The sequence below is a fragment of the Pecten maximus genome, chromosome 1, assembly GCF_902652985.1.
Source record: "Pecten maximus chromosome 1, xPecMax1.1, whole genome shotgun sequence".
Lineage (NCBI taxonomy): Eukaryota > Metazoa > Mollusca > Bivalvia > Pectinida > Pectinidae > Pecten > Pecten maximus.
The window spans coordinates 4,180,515-4,201,691 of NC_047015.1; the positions used below are offsets into that span (position 1 = coordinate 4,180,515).

Sequence of the window (21,177 nt, forward strand, 5' to 3'; positions counted from 1 at the left end):
TAGCGTTTGGGGTAGGGGTGAAGGAGGAGTGGGTAGGGATGGCTCTGAATCCATAATGTAGTTTTGTTTTGTAGTTTTGTAAAACAAAACTACATATACTTTAGAAATGCTGCAAATTCTACCTATGGTCACTGGTTTTACTCCTGAGAGTCTTTAGTTTCAGAAATCAATTGTTAATTTTACGACATTAACAAGATAATTAAATCGACTAGGAATGATTTTCTATGATGCTAATAACGTTTACCATAAAGCGACAGTGCCCGCTATCATTACCGGTCTCCGTTTACCAGCCTGCAGAGTCAGCCTGTCACTTAGCATGCCAATTAGAGGACTTGTGATGAAAGTCACCGCTGAAATATAACATTCTCATAAATCAAATCAAATCATGGCAAGTTCGAGCTGGTAAACTGTGTAATTACCTTGCCACACTGATAATCGAATGGTGTGCTAGGAACCGACAATATCCTGGGTCATTCTCATCATTACAGTCAGATGTTGGAGGGAACACAGCACTAAACAATGTAACTATGCCAACGATTATAGAATACTGTATAATATTCATTGATTATTATTGTTATATTTTCACCTGTGAAATATCGAGAATTATTCATTCTATAAAAGCGACAGTGAAAAATATATTTTCTTATTTTACCAATCAAAACACTGCTTACAAACTACGATGGAAAAAATTAACCAGGTATATTTTGTTACAAAACTTTAATAAACAGAATATCGAAGAGTTACTTAGATACTATATTCAGTATTACTGAAGACACTATAAGATATCCTCTTTATTTCACTTACGACGCATATTCCCATTTATTGTAGAACATTCAATGTTTCAGGAAACTGACATACATACTGACTAGTCAAAATGCCATTCTTTTGGAACAGATTTAATGTCTATATACAAACATATTACCTGGTATTATGTTCTTACTCTTTTGGACACATATCATTCTATTGTAATTCCATAGTTCATGGATATCCCTCGTCCTTCTGGTACATTTCGTTTACAGGACGTGATCTACTCTTGGTTTAACCTAGGTTTCCGTGACTAGTACGTCCAGGACGTGACATACTCTTGGTTTAACCTAGGTTTCCGTGACTAGTACGTCCAGGACGTGACATACTCTTGGTTTAACCTAGGTTTCCGTGACTAGTACGTCCAGGACGTGACATACTCTTGGTTTAACCTAGGTTTCCGTGACTAGTACGTCCAGGACGTGACCTACTCTTGGTTTAACCTAGGTTTCCGTGACTAGTACGTCCAGGACGTGACATACTCTTGGTTTAACCTAGGTTTCCGTGACTAGTACGTCCAGGACGTGACATACTCTTGGTTTAACCTAGGTTTCCGTGACTAGTACGTCCAGGACGTGACATACTCTTGGTTTAACCTAGGTTTCCGTGACTAGTACGTCCAGGACGTGACCTACTCTTGGTTTAACCTAGGTTTCCGTGACTAGTACGTCCAGGACGTGACATACTCTTTGTTTAACCTAGGTTTCCGTGACTAGTACGTCCAGGACGTGACCTACTCTTGGTTTAACCTAGGTTTCCGTGACTAGTACGTCCAGGACGTGACATACTCTTGGTTTAACCTAGGTTTCCGTGACTAGTACGTCCAGGACGTGACCTACTCTTGGTTTAACCTAGGTTTCCGTGACTAGTACGTCCAGGACGTGACCTACTCTTGGTTTAACCTAGGTTTCCGTGACTAGTACGTCCAGGACGTGACCTACTCTTGGTTTAACCTAGGTTTCCGTGACTAGTACGTCCAGGACGTGACATACTCTTGGTTTAACCTAGGTTTCCGTGACTAGTACGTCCAGGACGTGACATACTCTTTGTTTAACCTAGGATTCCGTGACTAGTACGTCCAGGACGTGACCTACTCTTGGTTTAACCTAGGTTTCCGTGACTAGTACGTCCAGGACGTGACCTACTCTTGGTTTAACCTAGGTTTCCGTGACTAGTACGTCCAGGACGTGACATACTCTTGGTTTAACCTAGGTTTCCGTGACTAGTACGTCCAGGACGTGACATACTCTTGGTTTAACATAGGTTTTCGTGACTAGTACGTCCAGGACGTGACATACTCTTTGTTTAACCTAGGTTTCCGTGACTAGTACGTCCAGGACGTGACATACTCTTTGTTTAACCTAGGTTTCCGTGACTAGTACGTCCAGGACGTGACCTACTCTTGGTTTAACCTAGGTTTCCGTGACTAGTACGTCCAGGACGTGACCTAGTCTTGGTTTAACCTAGGTTTCCGTGACTAGTACGTCCAGGACGTGACATACTCTTGGTTTAACCTAGGTTTCCGTGACTAGTACGTCCAGGACGTGACATACTCTTGGTTTAACCTAGGTTTCCGTGACTAGTACGTCCAGGACGTGACATACTCTTTGTTTAACCTAGGTTTCCGTGACTAGTACGTCCAGGACGTGACCTACTCTTGGTTTAACCTAGGTTTCCGTGACTAGTACGTCCAGGATGTGACATACTCTTTGTATAACCTAGGTTTCCGTGACTAGTACGTCCAGGACGTGACCTACTCTTGGTTTAACATAGGTTTCCGTGACTAGTACGTCCAGGACGTGACATACTCTTGGTTTAACCTAGGTTTCCGTGACTAGTACGTCCAGGACGTTACCTTCTCTTGGTTTAACCTAGGTTTCCGTGACTAGTACGTCCAGGACGTGACCTACTCTTGGTTTAACCTAGGTTTCCGTGACTAGTACGTCCAGGACGTGACCTACTCTTGGTTTAACCTAGGTTTCCGTGACTAGTACGTCCAGGACGTGACATACTCTTGGTTTAACCTAGGTTTCCGTGACTAGTACGTCCAGGACGTGACATACTCTTGGTTTAACCTAGGTTTCCGTGACTAGTACGTCCAGGACGTGACATACTCTTGGTTTAACCTAGGTTTCCGTGACTAGTACGTCCAGGACGTGACATACTCTTGGTTTAACCTAGGTTTCCGTGACTAGTACGTCCAGGACGTGACATACTCTTTGTTTAACCTAGGTTTCCGTGACTAGTACGTCCAGGACGTGACCTACTCTTGATTTAACCTAGGTTTCCGTGACTAGTACGTCCAGGATGTGACATACTCTTTGTTTAACCTTGGTTTCCGTGACTAGTACGTCCAGGACGTGACCTACTCTTGGTTTAACCTAGGTTTCCGTGACTAGTACGTCCAGGACGTGACCTACTCTTGGTTTAACCTAGGTTTCCGTGACTAGTACGTCCAGGACGTGACCTACTCTTGGTTTAACCTAGGTTTCCGTGACTAGTACGTCCAGGACGTGACATACTCTTGGTTTAACCTAGGTTTCCGTGACTAGTACGTCCAGGACGTGACCTACTCTTGGTTTAACCTAGGTTTCCGTGACTAGTACGTCCAGGACGTGACATACTCTTGGTTTAACCTAGGTTTCCGTGACTAGTACGTCCAGGACGTGACATACTCTTGGTTTAACCTAGGTTTCCGTGACTAGTACGTCCAGGATGTGACATACTCTTTGTTTAACCTAGGTTTCCGTGACTAGTACGTCCAGGACGTGACATACTCTTGGTTTAACCTAGGTTTCCGTGACTAGTACGTCCAGGACGTGACATACTCTTGGTTTAACCTAGGTTTCCGTGACTAGTACGTCCAGGACGTGACCTACTCTTGGTTTAACCTAGGTTTCCGTGACTAGTACGTCCAGGACGTGACATACTCTTGGTTTAACCTAGGTTTCCGTGACTAGTACGTCCAGGACGTGACCTACTCTTGGTTTAACCTAGGTTTCCGTGACTAGTACGTCCAGGACGTGACATACTCTTGGTTTAACCTAGGTTTCCGTGACTAGTACGTCCAGGACGTGACCTACTCTTGGTTTAACCTAGGTTTCCGTGACTAGTACGTCCAGGACGTGACCTACTCTTGGTTTAACCTAGGTTTCCGTGACTAGTACGTCCAGGACGTGACATACTCTTGGTTTAACCTAGGTTTCCGTGACTAGTACGTCCAGGACGTGACATACTCTTGGTTTAACCTAGGTTTCCGTGACTAGTACGTCCAGGACGTTACCTTCTCTTGGTTTAACCTAGGTTTCCGTGACTAGTACGTCCAGGACGTGACCTACTCTTGGTTTAACCTAGGTTTCCGTGACTAGTACGTCCAGGACGTGACCTACTCTTGGTTTAACCTAGGTTTCCGTGACTAGTACGTCCAGGACGTGACATACTCTTGGTTTAACCTAGGTTTCCGTGACTAGTACGTCCAGGAGAGTGACATACTCTTGGTTTAACCTTGGTTTCCGTGACTAGTACGTCCATGCAGCAGAATACACTTGTCCTCCTACAGATGTATATTACATTATGTAAGTGGCAGTATAGTTAGCCTACCTGCCCCGCTTGCCACCATGCCACCAAGCCATCGCCCCTTGGCGGCCTCACCAACCAGCGACCGGATCTGGGCAGGAACCACTGTGAGAGTAAATATGTATATTGTATGTAAATGGCATACTTTCCTGCTAGTGGGGACATGTTTAAAGCATCAATGAGGATATGAAAATATCTTACCCTCCACAGACAACAGCAGAAACATAAGACTGAGTCCAAACCATGACAGATTTAACAGTAGAACGTGCGCCTTACTAAGGATCTCTGGTTCCTCGGCGACTATTATCTTAGCTTCCTCACTGGAACACCTGAAAAATAAATATTGTCTTGGTGGAATAATTTGGTGATGTTTACTTAATGTTACACTTGTAATAACTAAACATACGATCGCTATTTGTTGGTACCTATTTGGATACGTTAGAAATAACTTTTGAAGATAAAAGATTTATAACCTATCGTTGGCGGACTTATATCAGGAATACAGCAGAATTAGGTCAGTCCTAGGAATACCAAGGACGATTGTGCTGACCCCATCCTTCCTACCATTGACCAAATTAAAAACAAAAACACGGATTCCAATCTAATCTTGTTAACAGCAAATTTAAATACATTGGGTCCCACGTGAACAAGTACCGGGTCACCTGCCCGACTAGGTGGGTAATCCCCGGGTTCTCCGGTTTCCTTCCTCAGTAAGACCCCTTCCGTCCGGGATAACAAGCGTGACTAATATAAACTAGTATAACTGGTGTCACGACTTGGTGAGATCTGCGTGAGATAGCAATATCAGCCATCAAGGAAGATGGACGTGTTGTCCATGATCCCGTTCTTGTGTACTCTGTCTGATTTATGTATCTGCCTTGTATCTATGATAATGAATATTGACTGTTTTAATGAACATTGGAAACACTATCGGTTTATTGTCGATTTCGTCAACTAACATAAGGACTTCCGATAGGCTGTCCGTCTTGGTTAAAGAAATATGACTAACACGAAACAGACTATAACACATTGAACAGTTACAATCGTGCTTTGATGAATATAAGCACTTCGACAGGTGTGTATTATTCATGATATCTTAAGTGTTTGTTGTGGCCAGTATGATTACTTGTACTTTTCTTTTGATTGCCATAGTAGCTATAAAGGAAACAATCTTGTAAAAGACTTATCTGGGAACAGTAATTGAGTAATGAATTAATCTATTTTTCATTGATATTAATTAGTAACTGGTAAAGACCTCCGATCGACTTGTCAGACAGCCATGACAAGGTTAGTGTGATAAAGAAGATCGTACAATAACCTTATTTTTTCGTTTCAGGGAACAAAATAAACCAACAACTTCTTTAAAGTTACAGGGATTTTTGGAGTGTGATATACGTGCTTCATTTGTCGACTTAAGGTCAGATTTTCCTGTTTTTAATTCATTCTTTTGGGATACTTATCGTAGTGTTATACTTACTTTACAGCATACACCTGTAGATATCAGATAACGTATAGCGATGTCCTTACTTAGTATGTTCTATACTGCCTTCCATACATTAGATGATTATTGATATTCTTATCCCAGTTCTGTTTGTTTTCTAAGGTTATGGAATTGAGAAAATATAACTTCCATAATTCAGACCGTCTGTTCCTAAATGTTACACTTTTCTATCATTGTATTCTTCGGTTTAAATGTATGGAGGTGAACATGGCGAAGATAATAGTTGGTAAACATGTAAAACTCAGTATGAAATACGCCTGCTGTAATAAATGTCGTTATTAGGCAGCCTGGCGACTAAATCCCTGTATCTGGTCTGTTAGTTGGGAAATAGCATATATCGTTTCATCAGAATCCGCACGATATCAAATGCTGGAACATACAGACTCAAAACTTCCCGTGTACCTTTATACGTAAGAATGGGGAATGGTCGGACAGGTGTCGTTGTACCTGTATACGTAAGAATGGGGAATGGTCGGACAGGTGTCGTTGTACCTGTATACGTAATAATGGGGAATGGTCGGACAGGTGTCGTTGTACCTGTATACGTAACAATGGGGAATGGTCGGACAGGTGTCGTTGTACCTGTATACGTAACAATGGGGATTGGTCGGACAGGTGTCGTTGTACCTTTATACGTAAGAATGGGGAATGGTCGGACAGGTGTCGCTGTACCTGTATACGTAAGAATGGGGAATGGTCGGACAGGTGTCGTTGTACCTTTATACGTAAGAATTGGGAATGGTCGGATAAAATGCTGTTATACATACTGTTCCTCCGTGTATAACTTTTTGCCCTTCTGTCCATCTAAGTTACTCATTTCCATTGATGGCCAGTCCCACTGGGGGTAACCAGGGCGGATCCTGCTCCGACTGTCCTATATAGACGAATCCACTCCTCTAGGATGACTCTGCAATATGTGAAACAGATTATTAAATATGTTTATTAAACAGTTGAGTAATTATATCAATCTTCAACAATTTATCTATTTGTTATATCCTATTTGTGACGATTTCTTGTGTTGTATACTCATTATTACGTACCTACGTCATACGGGCCACTATTTCTATGCCACATTATGATAAAACATTTATCACAACTGATCACAGAACTAGAGTAGATGTGAATGAACAGATAATCTGATGGTACTCGGTTCTTCAAATTTCAAATGAATATTTTACACGAAACGCTCAGTGAAAAGTGGTCATGACTGACGACGTCGATGGATTTTGCAGTCAGATGACTGTATGATGGTATTTTTTCAACTGGATAACCCAATGACTGCTAGGAAAGACTGGATGACAACCGAGAACAGAATGGTGACAATGGAAAGACTAGTACCAGGGTGTAGTGAGGTAGCATCCCACTCCACACCTTCCGCGAGGAGGAGACCTACAACCAGCTACGAGTGAGACAACATAACAACACCAAAGAGTCTTCCGAGAAAGGGAGGGAGGGGAGGGGGGGATGAAAGATTCAACATAGCAGAACACACGGCAAAGACATGGCTAGTACAACGGACTTTGATTGGAGAAAAGACGAAGTAGTCGAAGTGCAAGTGTGGAAAGGTCTACAAGAACTTGGGTAGATTGCGGATCCACCAGGCGAAAGCGAGGTGCCAACCTGGAGCGATACATCAGCAGCGCACAGGTAGGAGACCTGATGAGACGCAGAAGGTTCCCAGCAAAGAGTCACACCACAGTGCTGAGGACCTCTCTGCTGATGTGACATCACAGCCAGACACCCCGAATTCATTAGGGGGAGAAGCGAGTCAAGGGGCTCAAGCAGACAATGACCACACAGAGAGGAGGAGGGAACGGGTGAATTGGCCTAAGATATTTGACAAAAGCAGATGGAAACAACTGTATGAAGACCTAGATAGTGTATTGGAAGCAACGCTGCAGGGCAGGAGTGGAGAAGAAAAGGAGAAAGTCACTGACAATGATTGTTTGTATTGTCAGCTGTGAGAGATTTGGTGTAGAAGAGAGAAGAGCAGGAGTAGTCCACCAGCCTAACAGAAGACAACAGGACGTGGCAAAACTTCGGAAAGAACTGGAGGTACTGAGGCGACAATACAGGGATGCAAATAAGCAAGAGATGTTGTTTGGATTACAGCAATTAAGATCTGACAATAGCGGAAAGCTTAAAACACTACAGAAGGCTGAAAGATATAGAAAGAGAAGATCGGAGACAACAAGGGAAAGGGCAGCATTTATAGCCAACCCATACAAGTTTACAACCTCACTTTTGGGTGGAGAGAGATCTGGTAAGTTGGACGTCTCCAAACAAGAAATAGAGCAACATGTGGAAGAGACACATTGTGATGCCAGGGCCAATTGGTATACCTTACAAAGTTTACAAGATGTGCCCAAAATTTCTACGACGGCTCTGGGGTCTCTGGGGGATCTGGAGGAAGGGGAAAATTCCGGAATGCTGGCTGACGACGGAAGAAATATTTATTCCGAAGGAGAAGAACTCTGCATTCCTAAACCAGTTCAGAAGCAAATTTTCTTTGCCATACTCGACTGAAGAATGCCTACATACATGACATCTGATGAGTATATATATCCTCCTGTGCAAAAAGGAGGGATTCCAGGATTCCCAGGATGTATCGAACACACCAGTGCAATCAGGCAGCTTATCACAGAAACAAAGATTAATCACGGAGACTTAACAGTTGTTTGGTTGGACCTCGCCAATGCATACGGTTCTGTCCCCACTAACTGATCTTCAAGGCTCTGGAACATTATCACATCCCGGAACATATCCAAACAATTGTGAAGTGCTATTTTATTAACATCAGGATCCGGTTTACAGTTGGAGAGATATCAACATCATGGCAAGCACTTGAGAAGGGTATCGTGACTGGATGCACGATATCTGTCATACTCTTTGGGATAGGGATGAATTTGATCATCAATGCAACAGACAGGGTAACTAAAGGACCTAAAACTTCATCAGGAATGCGATCACCACCAAATAGAGGATTCGTGGACAACCTGACGATAACAACTACCACACATGTACAGGGGTGATGGATCATATCGGCTCTAGAGGCAATTGTTGGATGGGCAAGGATGAAGTTTAAACCGAGGGAATCTAGATGTCTCGTCTTGAAAAGAGGGAAGGTGACCAGAAAGTTCAAGCTCTCAATACAGCAGGAGGATATACCAACGATTGTGGACAATCCAATCAAGTGCTTTGGGAAGTGGTTTGATGCCAGCGTGAAATTAAAATGCTGTATTTACAAGCATAAACTTTTCCCTCCCCTGACTTGGATTCACACAATGTACGATGTCACCATTACTAAAGTTGAAGCTCTTGAGAGAAAGATCAACAAGTTTCTACGACGTTGGCTTGGAGTCTCTCCAAGTTTTACCAGTGTGGGCCTGTACAGCACGACAGCAAAATTACAACTACCCATATCATCAATGGTGGAAGAGTTTAAGGTGGAAAAGGCTAAGCTGGAAGAGATCCGGAAGTCAAAGATGGCGGGAATGGGAGCACGGGGTGCATGGATGAGATGGGAGACAACTGAAAGGCATTGTACATGGTCAGACATCTGGAAATTGGAACCATTGGAACGATGGGGAATGACAGAAAACCCCAGGTGCTCGCTGTGTGATCCTCTGGGTAACTTGGCCCATGTACTGTCATCGTGTAAACTACTTTTACCCAGGGGAGATATACATGGAGGTACAACAGGGTTCAGCGGGAGCTTTAACACGTTGGAAAAAGAAAGGCAGAAAAAGAGAAGATGTATGAAACAACAGCCCTACATTAACTTTGTAAGATCTTGAGAGTCAGACAGCAAAACAACAGTACCCCAGGGGGGATACAGGACGGAGCTCAGAACTGGGAGATTCGGGTTTACTGGTTTTTCCAGAGATCGTCCTTATCAACCTTCGTCCAAATATTCTACTGTGGTCACAGCAAGGGAAGAAAATGATAATGCTTGAGCTGACTGTCCCCTGGGAAAAGCGATGTCAAGAGGCATACGAACGGAAAAGAGAGAAGTACGCCAACCTTGCTGATGACGTGAATGCGAATGATGGTGTGTTGGTCATGCCAGTAGAAATAGGGGTGCAGAGGATTCCCTGCACAGTCCATGTCGAGGATGTTTGCTGCTGTAGGAATCCAGGGGAAAGACCGAAAGGGCAGCTGTACAACGACTGGCAACAACAGCAGAGAAGGCGTCCAGCTGACTTTGGTGGAGAAGGGAGGACAGGAGCTAGAAGCCATCCATCGACGGGCAGTGATTTGGTCCAATCACTGTCGACTCGCCACCTTTAGGGCGTTCCAGGATAGGAGTCGAAACGCCCAGTGAGAGGTGGTCCCGGCTGACGTCGTCGATGGACTTTGAAGTCAGATGACTGTATGAAGGTAAGGTTTTGTGCCATACTTAATAAGCATTTTAACTAATTTTGATGAAAATGATATGAACGAATGGCGGTTTTTGGTTGTTTTATATGTTTTGTTGTTTGACATACATACGAATAATATATATAAAAAATACACTTGAAAAAACACGTTGTTTGAAGCATACCTGCTTTTATTTCTGAACCTGTATAATGCTTGATAACATCAACTGCATAGATACAGTGTTTCTAGGAAATGTTTTGTGAAGTCATAACAAAGGTGACAGTTTGACGTCATGATTAAATGGAAGATAATTAATCTATAGATTATATGATGTATATCTGATGGTTTACTATAGTATAAGATTCGTTTAAGTACAATATAAGTCGATGAAACGTTAGCAGTACTCCCTGACACAACAACAATAAACGACGACTTTATCTATAAAATTACAATGATTTAGAGTCCCAGGAGAGAATGTTTAATCCCCATCTGGTGGTAAGGTTATCAATAAAGATGACGTCAGTATTGAGAGCATGACCGAATCCCCTCAGCAGTCTCATAACTTTAGAAAATTTAGTGGACACATTCTGCAGCCACCAATATCATTTTTTTCAGACAACAGCCCAATTCTGCTGACACCAATATATTTTTTCCACACAACAACCCTATTTTGCTGACTCTAGTATAATGTTTTCAGACAACAACTTCAGTCTGCTGACTCTAATATCATTTTTTTTCAGACAACCCCATTCTGCTGACACCAATTTTATTTTTTTCAGACAACAGCCCCTGTCTGCTGACACCAATTTTATTTTTTTCAGACAACAGCCCCTGTCTGCTGACACCAATTTTATTTTTTTCAGACAACAGCCCCTGTCTGCTGACACCAATTTTATTTTTTTCAGACAACAGCCCCTGTCTGCTGACACCAATTTCACTTTTTTCAGACAACAGCCCCTGTCTGCTGACTCTAATTTTATTTTTTTCAGACAACAGCCCCAGTGTGGGAGGGTCTATACGGATGGAATAGAACACATATATGGGACTAAATGTGTGTTTTGGGGTAAATAAATATCTTATTTATCCATTTATGTAAGGTAGGTGTTATGTCACGCCCGATTTTATTGCATTTGTAGCAAAATCTTACCTTAATCTTAACCTGCTAATCGATAATATCATTAGGGAGTATTTTGGAAAACTTGTGACATGGACCTAATACGTGTAGATATATATCGGGTATCTTCACAGTTGCTACATGCTTGTTTATATAGGGCTATACAAACAGTGTTAATGTGTTATTATACAGCTGTAGATCGGGCAACGAGAAACATATAATTTTGTTACTCTTACGTTTTATTTAACAGACAAAGTGTAATGAGTTAGAATGTTGTCGAATTGTCGTTCCGCATCACACGGATGTCGAATTCATTTATCCCTGTACAACCATGATGATAAATAATTAAAGTTAAATGTATTCATTAGAGATACAGTAAATGTGAACTTAGTATGTGTCCTTTCCATCAGAATGCCAAAGATGTAGGTGTGGTTTGATGTATCCTTACGATTGTTTATCTAACTGTCGTGTACACACTTTCTATACGACCTAATTGTGTCGTCTGTCACTAACCGTCGTGTACAAACTTTCTATACGACCTAACGTGTCGTCTGTCACTAACCGTCGTGTACACACTTTCTATATTACCTAATATGTCGTCTGTCACTAACCGTCGTGTACACACTTTCTATGTGACCTAACGTGTCGTTTGTCACTAACCGTCGTGTGCAAACTTTCTATGTGACCTAACGTGTCGTTTGTCACTAACCGTCGTGTACAAACTTTCTATGTGACCTAACGTGTCGTTTGTCACTAACCGTCGTGTACAAACTTTCTATATGACCTAATTGTGTCGTCTGTCACTAACCGTCGTGTACACACTTTCTATGTGACCTAACGTGTCGTTTGTCACTAACCGTCGTGTACAAACTTTCTATATGACCTAATCTGTCGTCTGTCACTAACCGTCGTGTACAAACTTTCTATACGACCTAACGTGTCGTCTGTCACTAACCGTCGTGTACACACTTTCTATATTACCTAATATGTCGTCTGTCACTAACCGTCGTGTACACACTTTATATACGACCTAACGTGTCGTCTGTCACTAACCGTCGTGTACACACTTTCTATATGACCTAATTGTGTCGTCTGTCACTAACCGTCGTGTACACACTTTCTATATGACCTAACGTGTCGTCTGTCACTAACCGTCGTGTACACACTTTCTATGTGACCTAACGTGTCGTTTGTCACTAACCGTCGTGTGCAAACTTTCTATGTGACCTTACGTGTCGTTTGTCACTAACCGTCGTGTACAAACTTTCTATGTGACCTAACGTGTCGTTTGTCACTAACCGTCGTGTACAAACTTTCTATATGACCTAATTGTGTCGTCTGTCACTAACCGTCGTGTACACACTTTCTATGTGACCTAACGTGTCGTTTGTCACTAACCGTCGTGTACAAACTTTCTATATGACCTAATCTGTCGTCTGTCACTAACCGTCGTGAACACACTTTCTATATGACCTAACGTGTCGTCTGTCACTAACCGTCGTGTACACACTTTCTATATGACCTAATTGTGTCGTCTGTCACTAACCGTCGTGTACACACTTTCTATATGACCTAACGTGTCGTCTGTCACTAACCGTCGTGTACACACTTTCTATATGACCTAACTCGTCGTCTGTCACTAACCGTCGTGTACAAACTTTCTATATGACCTAACGTGTCGTCTGTCACTAACCGTCGTGTACACACTTTCTATATGACCTAACTCGTCGTCTGTCACTAACCGTCGTGTACAAACTTTCTATACGACCTAATCTGTCGTCTGTCACTAACCGTCGTGTACACACTTTCTATATGACCTAACTCGTCGTCTGTCACTAACCGTCGTGTACAAACTTTCTATACGACCTAACGTGTCGTTTGTCACTAACCGTCGTGTACACACTTTATATACGACCTAGCGTGTCGTCTGTCACTAACCGTCGTGTACACACTTTATATACGACCTAATCTGTCGTCTGTCACTAACCGTCATGTACAAACTTTCTATATGACCTAACTTGTCGTCTGTCACTAACCGTCCTTTACAAACTTTCTATACGACCTAATCTGTCGTCTGTCACTAACCGTCGTGTACACACTTTCTATATGACCTAACCGTCGTGTACACACTTTCTATACGACCTAATTGTGTCGTCTGTCACTAACTGTCGTGTACACACTTTCTATACGACCTAACGTGTCGTCTGTCACTAACCGTCGTGTACACACTTTCTATATGACCTAACTCGTCGTCTGTCACTAACCGTCATGTACAAACTTTCTATATGACCTAACGTGTCGACTGTCATGTCACTAACCGTCGTGTACACACTTTCTATATGACCTAACGTGTCGTCTGTCACTAACCGTCGTGTACACACTTTCTATATGACCTAACTCGTCGTCTGTCACTAACCGTCGTGTACAAACTTTCTATACGACCTAACTTGTCGTCTGTCATTAACCGTCGTGTACACACTTTCTATACGACCTAATCTGTCGTCTGTCACTAACCGTCGTGTACACACTTTCTATACGACCTAACTTGTCGTCTGTCATTAACCGTCGTGTACAAACTTTCTATACGACCTAACTTGTCGTCTGTCACTAACCGTCCTTTACAAACTTTCTATACGACCTAATCTGTCGTCTGTCACTAACCGTCGTGTACAAACTTTCTATAATGACCTAATCTGTCGTCTGTCACTAACCGTCGTGTACACACTTTCTATATGACCTAACGTATCGTCTGTCACTAACCGTCGTGTACACACTTTCTATATGACCTAACGTGTCGTCTGTCACTAACCGTCGTGTACACACTTTCTATATTACCTAATATGTCGTCTGTCACTAACCGTCGTGTACACACTTTCTATACGACCTAACGTGTCGTCTGTCACTAACCGTCGTGTACAAACTTTCTATATGACCTAATATGTCGTCTGTCACTAACCGTCGTGTACACACTTTCTATACGACCTAACGTGTCGTCTGTCACTAACCGTCGTGTACAAACTTTCTATATGACCTAATCTGTCGTCTGTCACTAACCGTCGTGTACACACTTTCTATATGACCTAACTTGTCGTCTGTCACTAACCGTCGTGTACACACTTTCTGTATGACCTAACGTGTCGTCTGTCACTAACCGTCGTGTACAAACTTTCTATATGACCTAATCTGTCGTCTGTCACTAACCGTCGTGTACACACTTTCTATATGACCTAACGTGTCGTCTGTCACTAACCGTCGTGTACACACTTTCTATATGACCTAATCTGTCGTCTGTCACTAACCGTCGTGTACACACTTTCTATATGACCTAGCGTGTCGTCTGTCACTAACCGTCGTGTACACACTTTCTATATGACCTAACGTGTCGTCTGTCACTAACCGTCGTGTATACACTTTCTATATGACCTAACGTGTCGTCTGTCACTAACCGTCGTGTACACACTTTCTATATGACATAACGTATCGTCTGTCACTAGCCGTCGTGTACAAACTTTCTATATGACCTAACGTGTCGTCTGTCACTAACCGTCGTGAACACACTTTCTATGTGACCTAACGTGTCGTCTGTCACTAACCGTCATGTACACACTTTTCTATATGACCTAACGTGTCGTCTGTCACTAACCGTCGTGTACAAACTTTCTATATGACCTAACGTGTCGTCTGTCACTAACCGTCGTGTACACACTTTCTATACGACCTAACGTGTCGTCTGTCACTAACCGTCGTGTACAAACTTTCTATATGACCTAATCTGTCGTCTGTCACTAACCGTCGTGTACACACTTTCTGTATGACCTAATCTGTCGTCTGTCACTAGCCGTCGTGTACACACTTTCTATATGACCTAACGTGTCGTCTGTCACTAACCGACGTGTACACACTTTCTATACGACATAACGTGTCGTCTGTCACTAACCGTCGTGTACACACTTTCTATACGACATAACGTGTCGTCTGTCACTAGCCGTCGTGTACACACTTTCTATATGACCTAACGTGTCGTCTATCACTAACCGTCGTGTACAAACTTTCTATATGACCTAACGTGTCGTCTGTCACTAACCGTCGTGTACACACTTTCTATATGACCTAACGTGCCGTCTGTCACTAACCGTCGTGTACACACTTTCTATATGACCTAACGTGTCGTCTGTCACTAACCGTCGTGTACACACTTTCTATATGACCTAACGTGTCGTCTGTCACTAACCGTCGTGTACACACTTTCTATACGACCTAATTGTGTCGTCTGTCACTAACCGTCGTGTACACACTTTCTATATGACCTAACGTGTCGTCTGTCACTAACCGTCGTGTACACACTTTCTATATGACCTAACGTGTCGTCTGTCACTAACCGTCGTGTACACACTTTCTTTATGACCTAACGTGTCGTCTGTCACTAACCGTCGTGTACACACTTTCTATATGACCTAACGTGCCGTCTGTCTCTAACCGTCGTGTACACACTTTATATATGACCTAACGTGTCGTCTGTCACTAACCGTCGTGTACAAACTTTCTATATGACCTAACGTGTCGTCTGTCACTAACCGTCGTGTACACACTTTCTATATGACCTAACGTGTCGTCTGTCACTAACCGTCGTGTACACACTTTCTATATGACCTAACGTGTCGTCTGTCACTAACCGTCGTGTACACACTTTCTATATGACCTAACGTGTCGTCTGTCACTAACCGTCGTGTACACACTTTCTATATGACCTAACGTGTCGTCTGTCACTAACCGTCGTGTACACACTTTCTATATGACATAATCTGTCGTCTGTCAGTAACCGACGTGTACACACTTTCTATATGACCTAATCTGTCGTCTGTCACTAACCGTCGTGTACACACTTTCTATATGACCTAACGTGTCGTCTGTCGCTAACCGTCGTGTACACACTTTCTATATGACCTAATCTATCGTCTGTCACTAACCGACGTGTACACACTTTCTATATGACCTAATCTGTCGTCTGTCACTAACCGTCGTGTACACACTTTCTATATGACCTAACGTGTAATCTGTCACTAACCGTCGTGTACAAACTTTATATACGACCTAGCGTGTCGTCTGTCACTAACCGTCGTGTACACACTTTCTTTATGACCTAACGTGTCGTCTGTCACTAACCGTCGTGTACACACTTTCTATATGACCTAACGTGCCGTCTGTCTCTAACCGTCGTGTACACACTTTATATATGACCTAACGTGTCGTCTGTCACTAACCGTCGTGTACAAACTTTCTATATGACCTAACGTGTCGTCTGTCACTAACCGTCGTGTACACACTTTCTATATGACCTAACGTGTCGTCTGTCACTAACCGTCGTGTACACACTTTCTATATGACCTAACGTGTCGTCTGTCACTAACCGTCGTGTACACACTTTCTATATGACCTAACGTGTCGTCTGTCACTAACCGTCGTGTACACACTTTCTATATGACCTAACGTGTCGTCTGTCACTAACCGTCGTGTACACACTTTCTATATGACATAATCTGTCGTCTGTCAGTAACCGACGTGTACACACTTTCTATATGACCTAATCTGTCGTCTGTCACTAACCGTCGTGTACACACTTTCTATATGACCTAACGTGTCGTCTGTCGCTAACCGTCGTGTACACACTTTCTATATGACCTAATCTATCGTCTGTCACTAACCGACGTGTACACACTTTCTATATGACCTAATCTGTCGTCTGTCACTAACCGTCGTGTACACACTTTCTATATGACCTAACGTGTAATCTGTCACTAACCGTCGTGTACAAACTTTATATACGACCTAGCGTGTCGTCTGTCACTAGCCGTCGTGTACACACTTTCTATACGACCTAACGTGTCGTCTATCACTAACCGTCGTGTACAAACTTTCTATATGACCTAACTTGTCGTCTGTCACTAACCGTCGTGTACAAACTTTCTATATGACCTAACGTGTCGTCTGTCACTAACCGTCGTGTACACACTTTCTATATGACCTAACGTGTCGTCTGTCACTAACTGTCGTGTACACACTTTCTATATGACCTAACGTGTCGTCTGTCACTAACCGTCGTGTACAAACTTTCTATATGACCTAACGTATCGTCGGTCACTAACCGTCGTGTACACACTTTCTATACGACATAACGTGTCGTCGGTCACTAACCGTCGTGTACACACTTTCTATACGACATAACGTATCGTCTGTCACTAACCGTCGTGTACAAACTTTCTAAATGACCTAACGTGTCGTCTGTCACTAACCGTCGTGTACAAACTTTCTATTCAAATTAACGTGCCGTTTGTCATTTACCTCAGATGTTTACAGCCTGGATTTTCTCAAGTACGCAGTAACCATCAACACACACAGCTGTCGGTGTAAAGGTGTGTGTATCGCGTTCGATAAAGAAAGCTGTCGAGCAGTCCTAAAATTAGTCTAGAGCAGAACAGTGTGTGTTTGGGTGTTTTGTAGACCAGTGTTAGCCACGTCATACCCCAAATAAGATTATACCAAATGTGCTCCCAATGTATTATGAAACGTATCACGCAAAAACATCATTTAATTATCGATTATTCTCCCAAGATATTGCTACCGTACCAGTGTATAGTCCCTATGGAGCATCCTCTGATGGAACTCCCTGCTCTGCTGTACAGCAATTTCCTAATGAAAATCAATTGTTTTGTGTCAAATATATACGGAGCACGTGAAATGTAGTGTCTGTATAATGAGGACAAATTGACAGGGATTCACTTTATATATACGTTCTAGTTGTAGCTGATACGTCAAAGTAATAGAAACAAATGACCTACACCATACAGCAGCATAACGACATAATAACAATAGAGTCGATACCAAAACAAAGGAGAACAATAGGAGACGCACCGTTGTTGCGGACACGATAACGCTATTGTTTATAAATATAATCCCCGGGCTAAACCAAACTTCACTTTGGTACATATATTACAGTGTAAGGTCATAATTGCAGTTGTATGTTAAATAATCCAGGCTTAAGCGGAAATTGAGTGACTTCGGTGTCATATTATAACTGAAAACTTGGTAAAACCGGAAGTTGATAGTTGAATAATGGCAGCAGTGTCATATTATCATTAGAAAACCTGTCGATACCGGACGTTAAATTACACCAGTTTCATTTCATAACTAGAAAACCTGGCTGTACCGGAAGTTAAATTGCATTAGTGTTATATTAATACTAGAAATCCTGGTGTGAAGAAATCGGGCTATCTCGGAAGATAATGGAGTATTCTCTAATGTCATAACTACAAGAAAATCAGGATAAACCGGAGGTTACATGTTAATGAAATTAACGCTTATATCATAACTACATCAGGTTATACCGGAAGTCGAACGGCAGCAGTACCGCATTGTAAATAGGAATCCACGATATACCGGAAGTCGAATGGTAACAGTGCCGCATTGTAAATAGGAATCCAGGATATACCGGAAGTCGAATGGTAGCAGTGCCGCATTGTAAATAGGAATCCACGATATACCGGAAGTCGAATGGTAGCAGTGCCGCATTGTAAATAGGAATCCAGGATATACCGGAAGTCGAATGGTATATTTTGTAATATCAGAACAACAAATCAACCATACTGCAAATGGCACAGTATCGTAATATAAGTAGGAATCTATGATAAACCTACAATATCACATCCCATCTGCATCTGAAATCATGCTTTACAATTTCTTTTGTGATCAACACTCTTTAACTGTTAGCCATTCGTGTTATTTAGGTCAACTTTTTGAGTTAGTTTAAAAACAGACGTTGACCATGATGTTACTGACCATGAAGCTGTATAGTCATAATAGATATAAATGAAATAATGGAGGTTGTCGTGGATACCTAATGTTTATTGATTAAGGTGCATTGAAATAACAAGTAAGCTATGACGGTTAGAAGACCCTTGTTTGTTCCACGTATCATCGTAGAACTAGAGCAATGGGAAACTGCCGTTTAAACTACTGTACAGTTTTATCCAGTACAACGTTAATTGTTTAGAAGATTAGGGTAGGCATATACTGTACAGCATTGTGGAATTCGGCTGATACCTACATGGGCGTGTTTGTATACATAATGGACAATCATCACTTACCGTCGGTACTCAGACAATCTAAGCACTTCAGCACATCAATCTAATTCCTCTTCCAAAGAAATCTTTACACAAATGAATAGTTGTATTTCTCCAAATCACCAGCTACCCATAACATCATCTGGTCACCATCATCTCTGTTGTTTAGATTTTGGTCGTCTTCTAGAGAGTGTCTAAACCCTCCACAGCTTCTTATCGATCGGCTGACTGCATCAGATAAAGGCTGGACGCATACTTGTGTATGGCACTATAGCCAGCTTTATACGTAAATACATCACTAAACCAGATGTTACTCAATCGATATCGATACAACAGATTCACGAAAGTCTAACGAGAGTTACAGAGGATAGGACACACCAAACATATCCATACGCAATCATCAGTACGTCATAATCAGATACAATTATACGTATGTCATAATCAGATACAATCATTAGTATGTCATAATCAGATATAATCATCAGAATGTCCTAATCAGGTACAATCATCAGTACGTCATAATCAGATACAATCATCAGTACGTCATAATCAGATACAATCATTAGTACGTCGTAATCAGATATAGTCATCAGTATGCCATAATCAGATATAATCATCAGTATGTCATAATCAGATACAATCATCAGAACGTCATAATGAGGTATAATCATCAGTATGTCATAATCAGAAACAATCATTAGTACGACATAATCAGATACAATCATCAGTACGTCATAATCAGATACAACCATTAGTACGTCATAATCATCAGTACGTCATAATCAGGTACAATCATTAGTACGTCATAATCAGAAACAATCATTAGTACGTCATAATCAGATACAATCATTAGTACGTCATAATCAGATATAATCATCGGTACGTCATAATCAGATATAATCATCAGTATGTCATAATCAGATATAATCATCGGTACGTCATAATCAGATACAATCATCAGTATGTCATAATCAGATACAATCATCAGTACGTCATAATCAGATACAATCATCAGTACGTCATAATCAGATACAATCATCAGTACAATCAGATACAATCATCAGTACGTCATAATCAGATACAATCATCAGTACGTCATAATCAGATACAATCATCATTATGTCATAATCAGATACAATCATCAGTACGTCATAATCAGATATAATCATCAGAACGTCATAATCAGATACAATCCTTAGTAGGTCATAATCATATACAATCATTAGTATGTCATAATCAGATACAATCATCAGTATGTCATAATCAGATACAATCATCGGTATTTTATAATCAGGTATATAATCATTAGTACGTCACAATCAGATACAATCATCGGTACGTCATAATCAGATACAATCATTAGTACGTCACAATCAGATACAATCATCAGTACGTCATAATCAGATATAATCATCAGAACGTCATAATCAGATACAATCCTTAGTAGGTCATAATCATATACAATCATTAGTATGTCATAATCAGATACAATCATCAGTATGTCATAATCAGATACAATCATCGGTATTTTATAATCAGGTATATAATCATTAGTACGTCACAATCAGATACAATCATCGGTACGTCATAATCAGATACAATCATTAGTACGTCACAATCAGATACAATCATCGGTACGTCATAATCAGATACAATCATTAGTACATCATAATCAGATACAATCATTAGTACATCATAATCAGATA

At 41.6% G+C, this 21,177-nt stretch overlaps 1 protein-coding gene across 2 annotated transcripts in view; it reads right to left on the reverse strand.

The window, feature by feature from the left end:
* Window positions 1-19,684, reverse strand: part of LOC117322813 — a 40,272-nt gene extending 20,588 nt beyond the window's left edge. For both annotated transcript variants that reach the window (XM_033877763.1, XM_033877758.1), the window contains exons 1-5: window positions 19,496-19,684; window positions 6,649-6,788; window positions 4,582-4,709; window positions 4,405-4,485; window positions 245-350 (exon numbers count right to left, since the gene is read on the reverse strand). In XM_033877763.1, coding sequence (XP_033733654.1) covers window positions 245-350; window positions 4,405-4,485; window positions 4,582-4,709; window positions 6,649-6,704 — 371 coding nt within the window. In that variant the 5' untranslated portion in view covers window positions 6,705-6,788; window positions 19,496-19,684. The remainder of the gene's footprint in view (window positions 1-244; window positions 351-4,404; window positions 4,486-4,581; window positions 4,710-6,648; window positions 6,789-19,495) is intronic.
* Window positions 19,685-21,177: the final 1,493 nt, after the last annotated feature.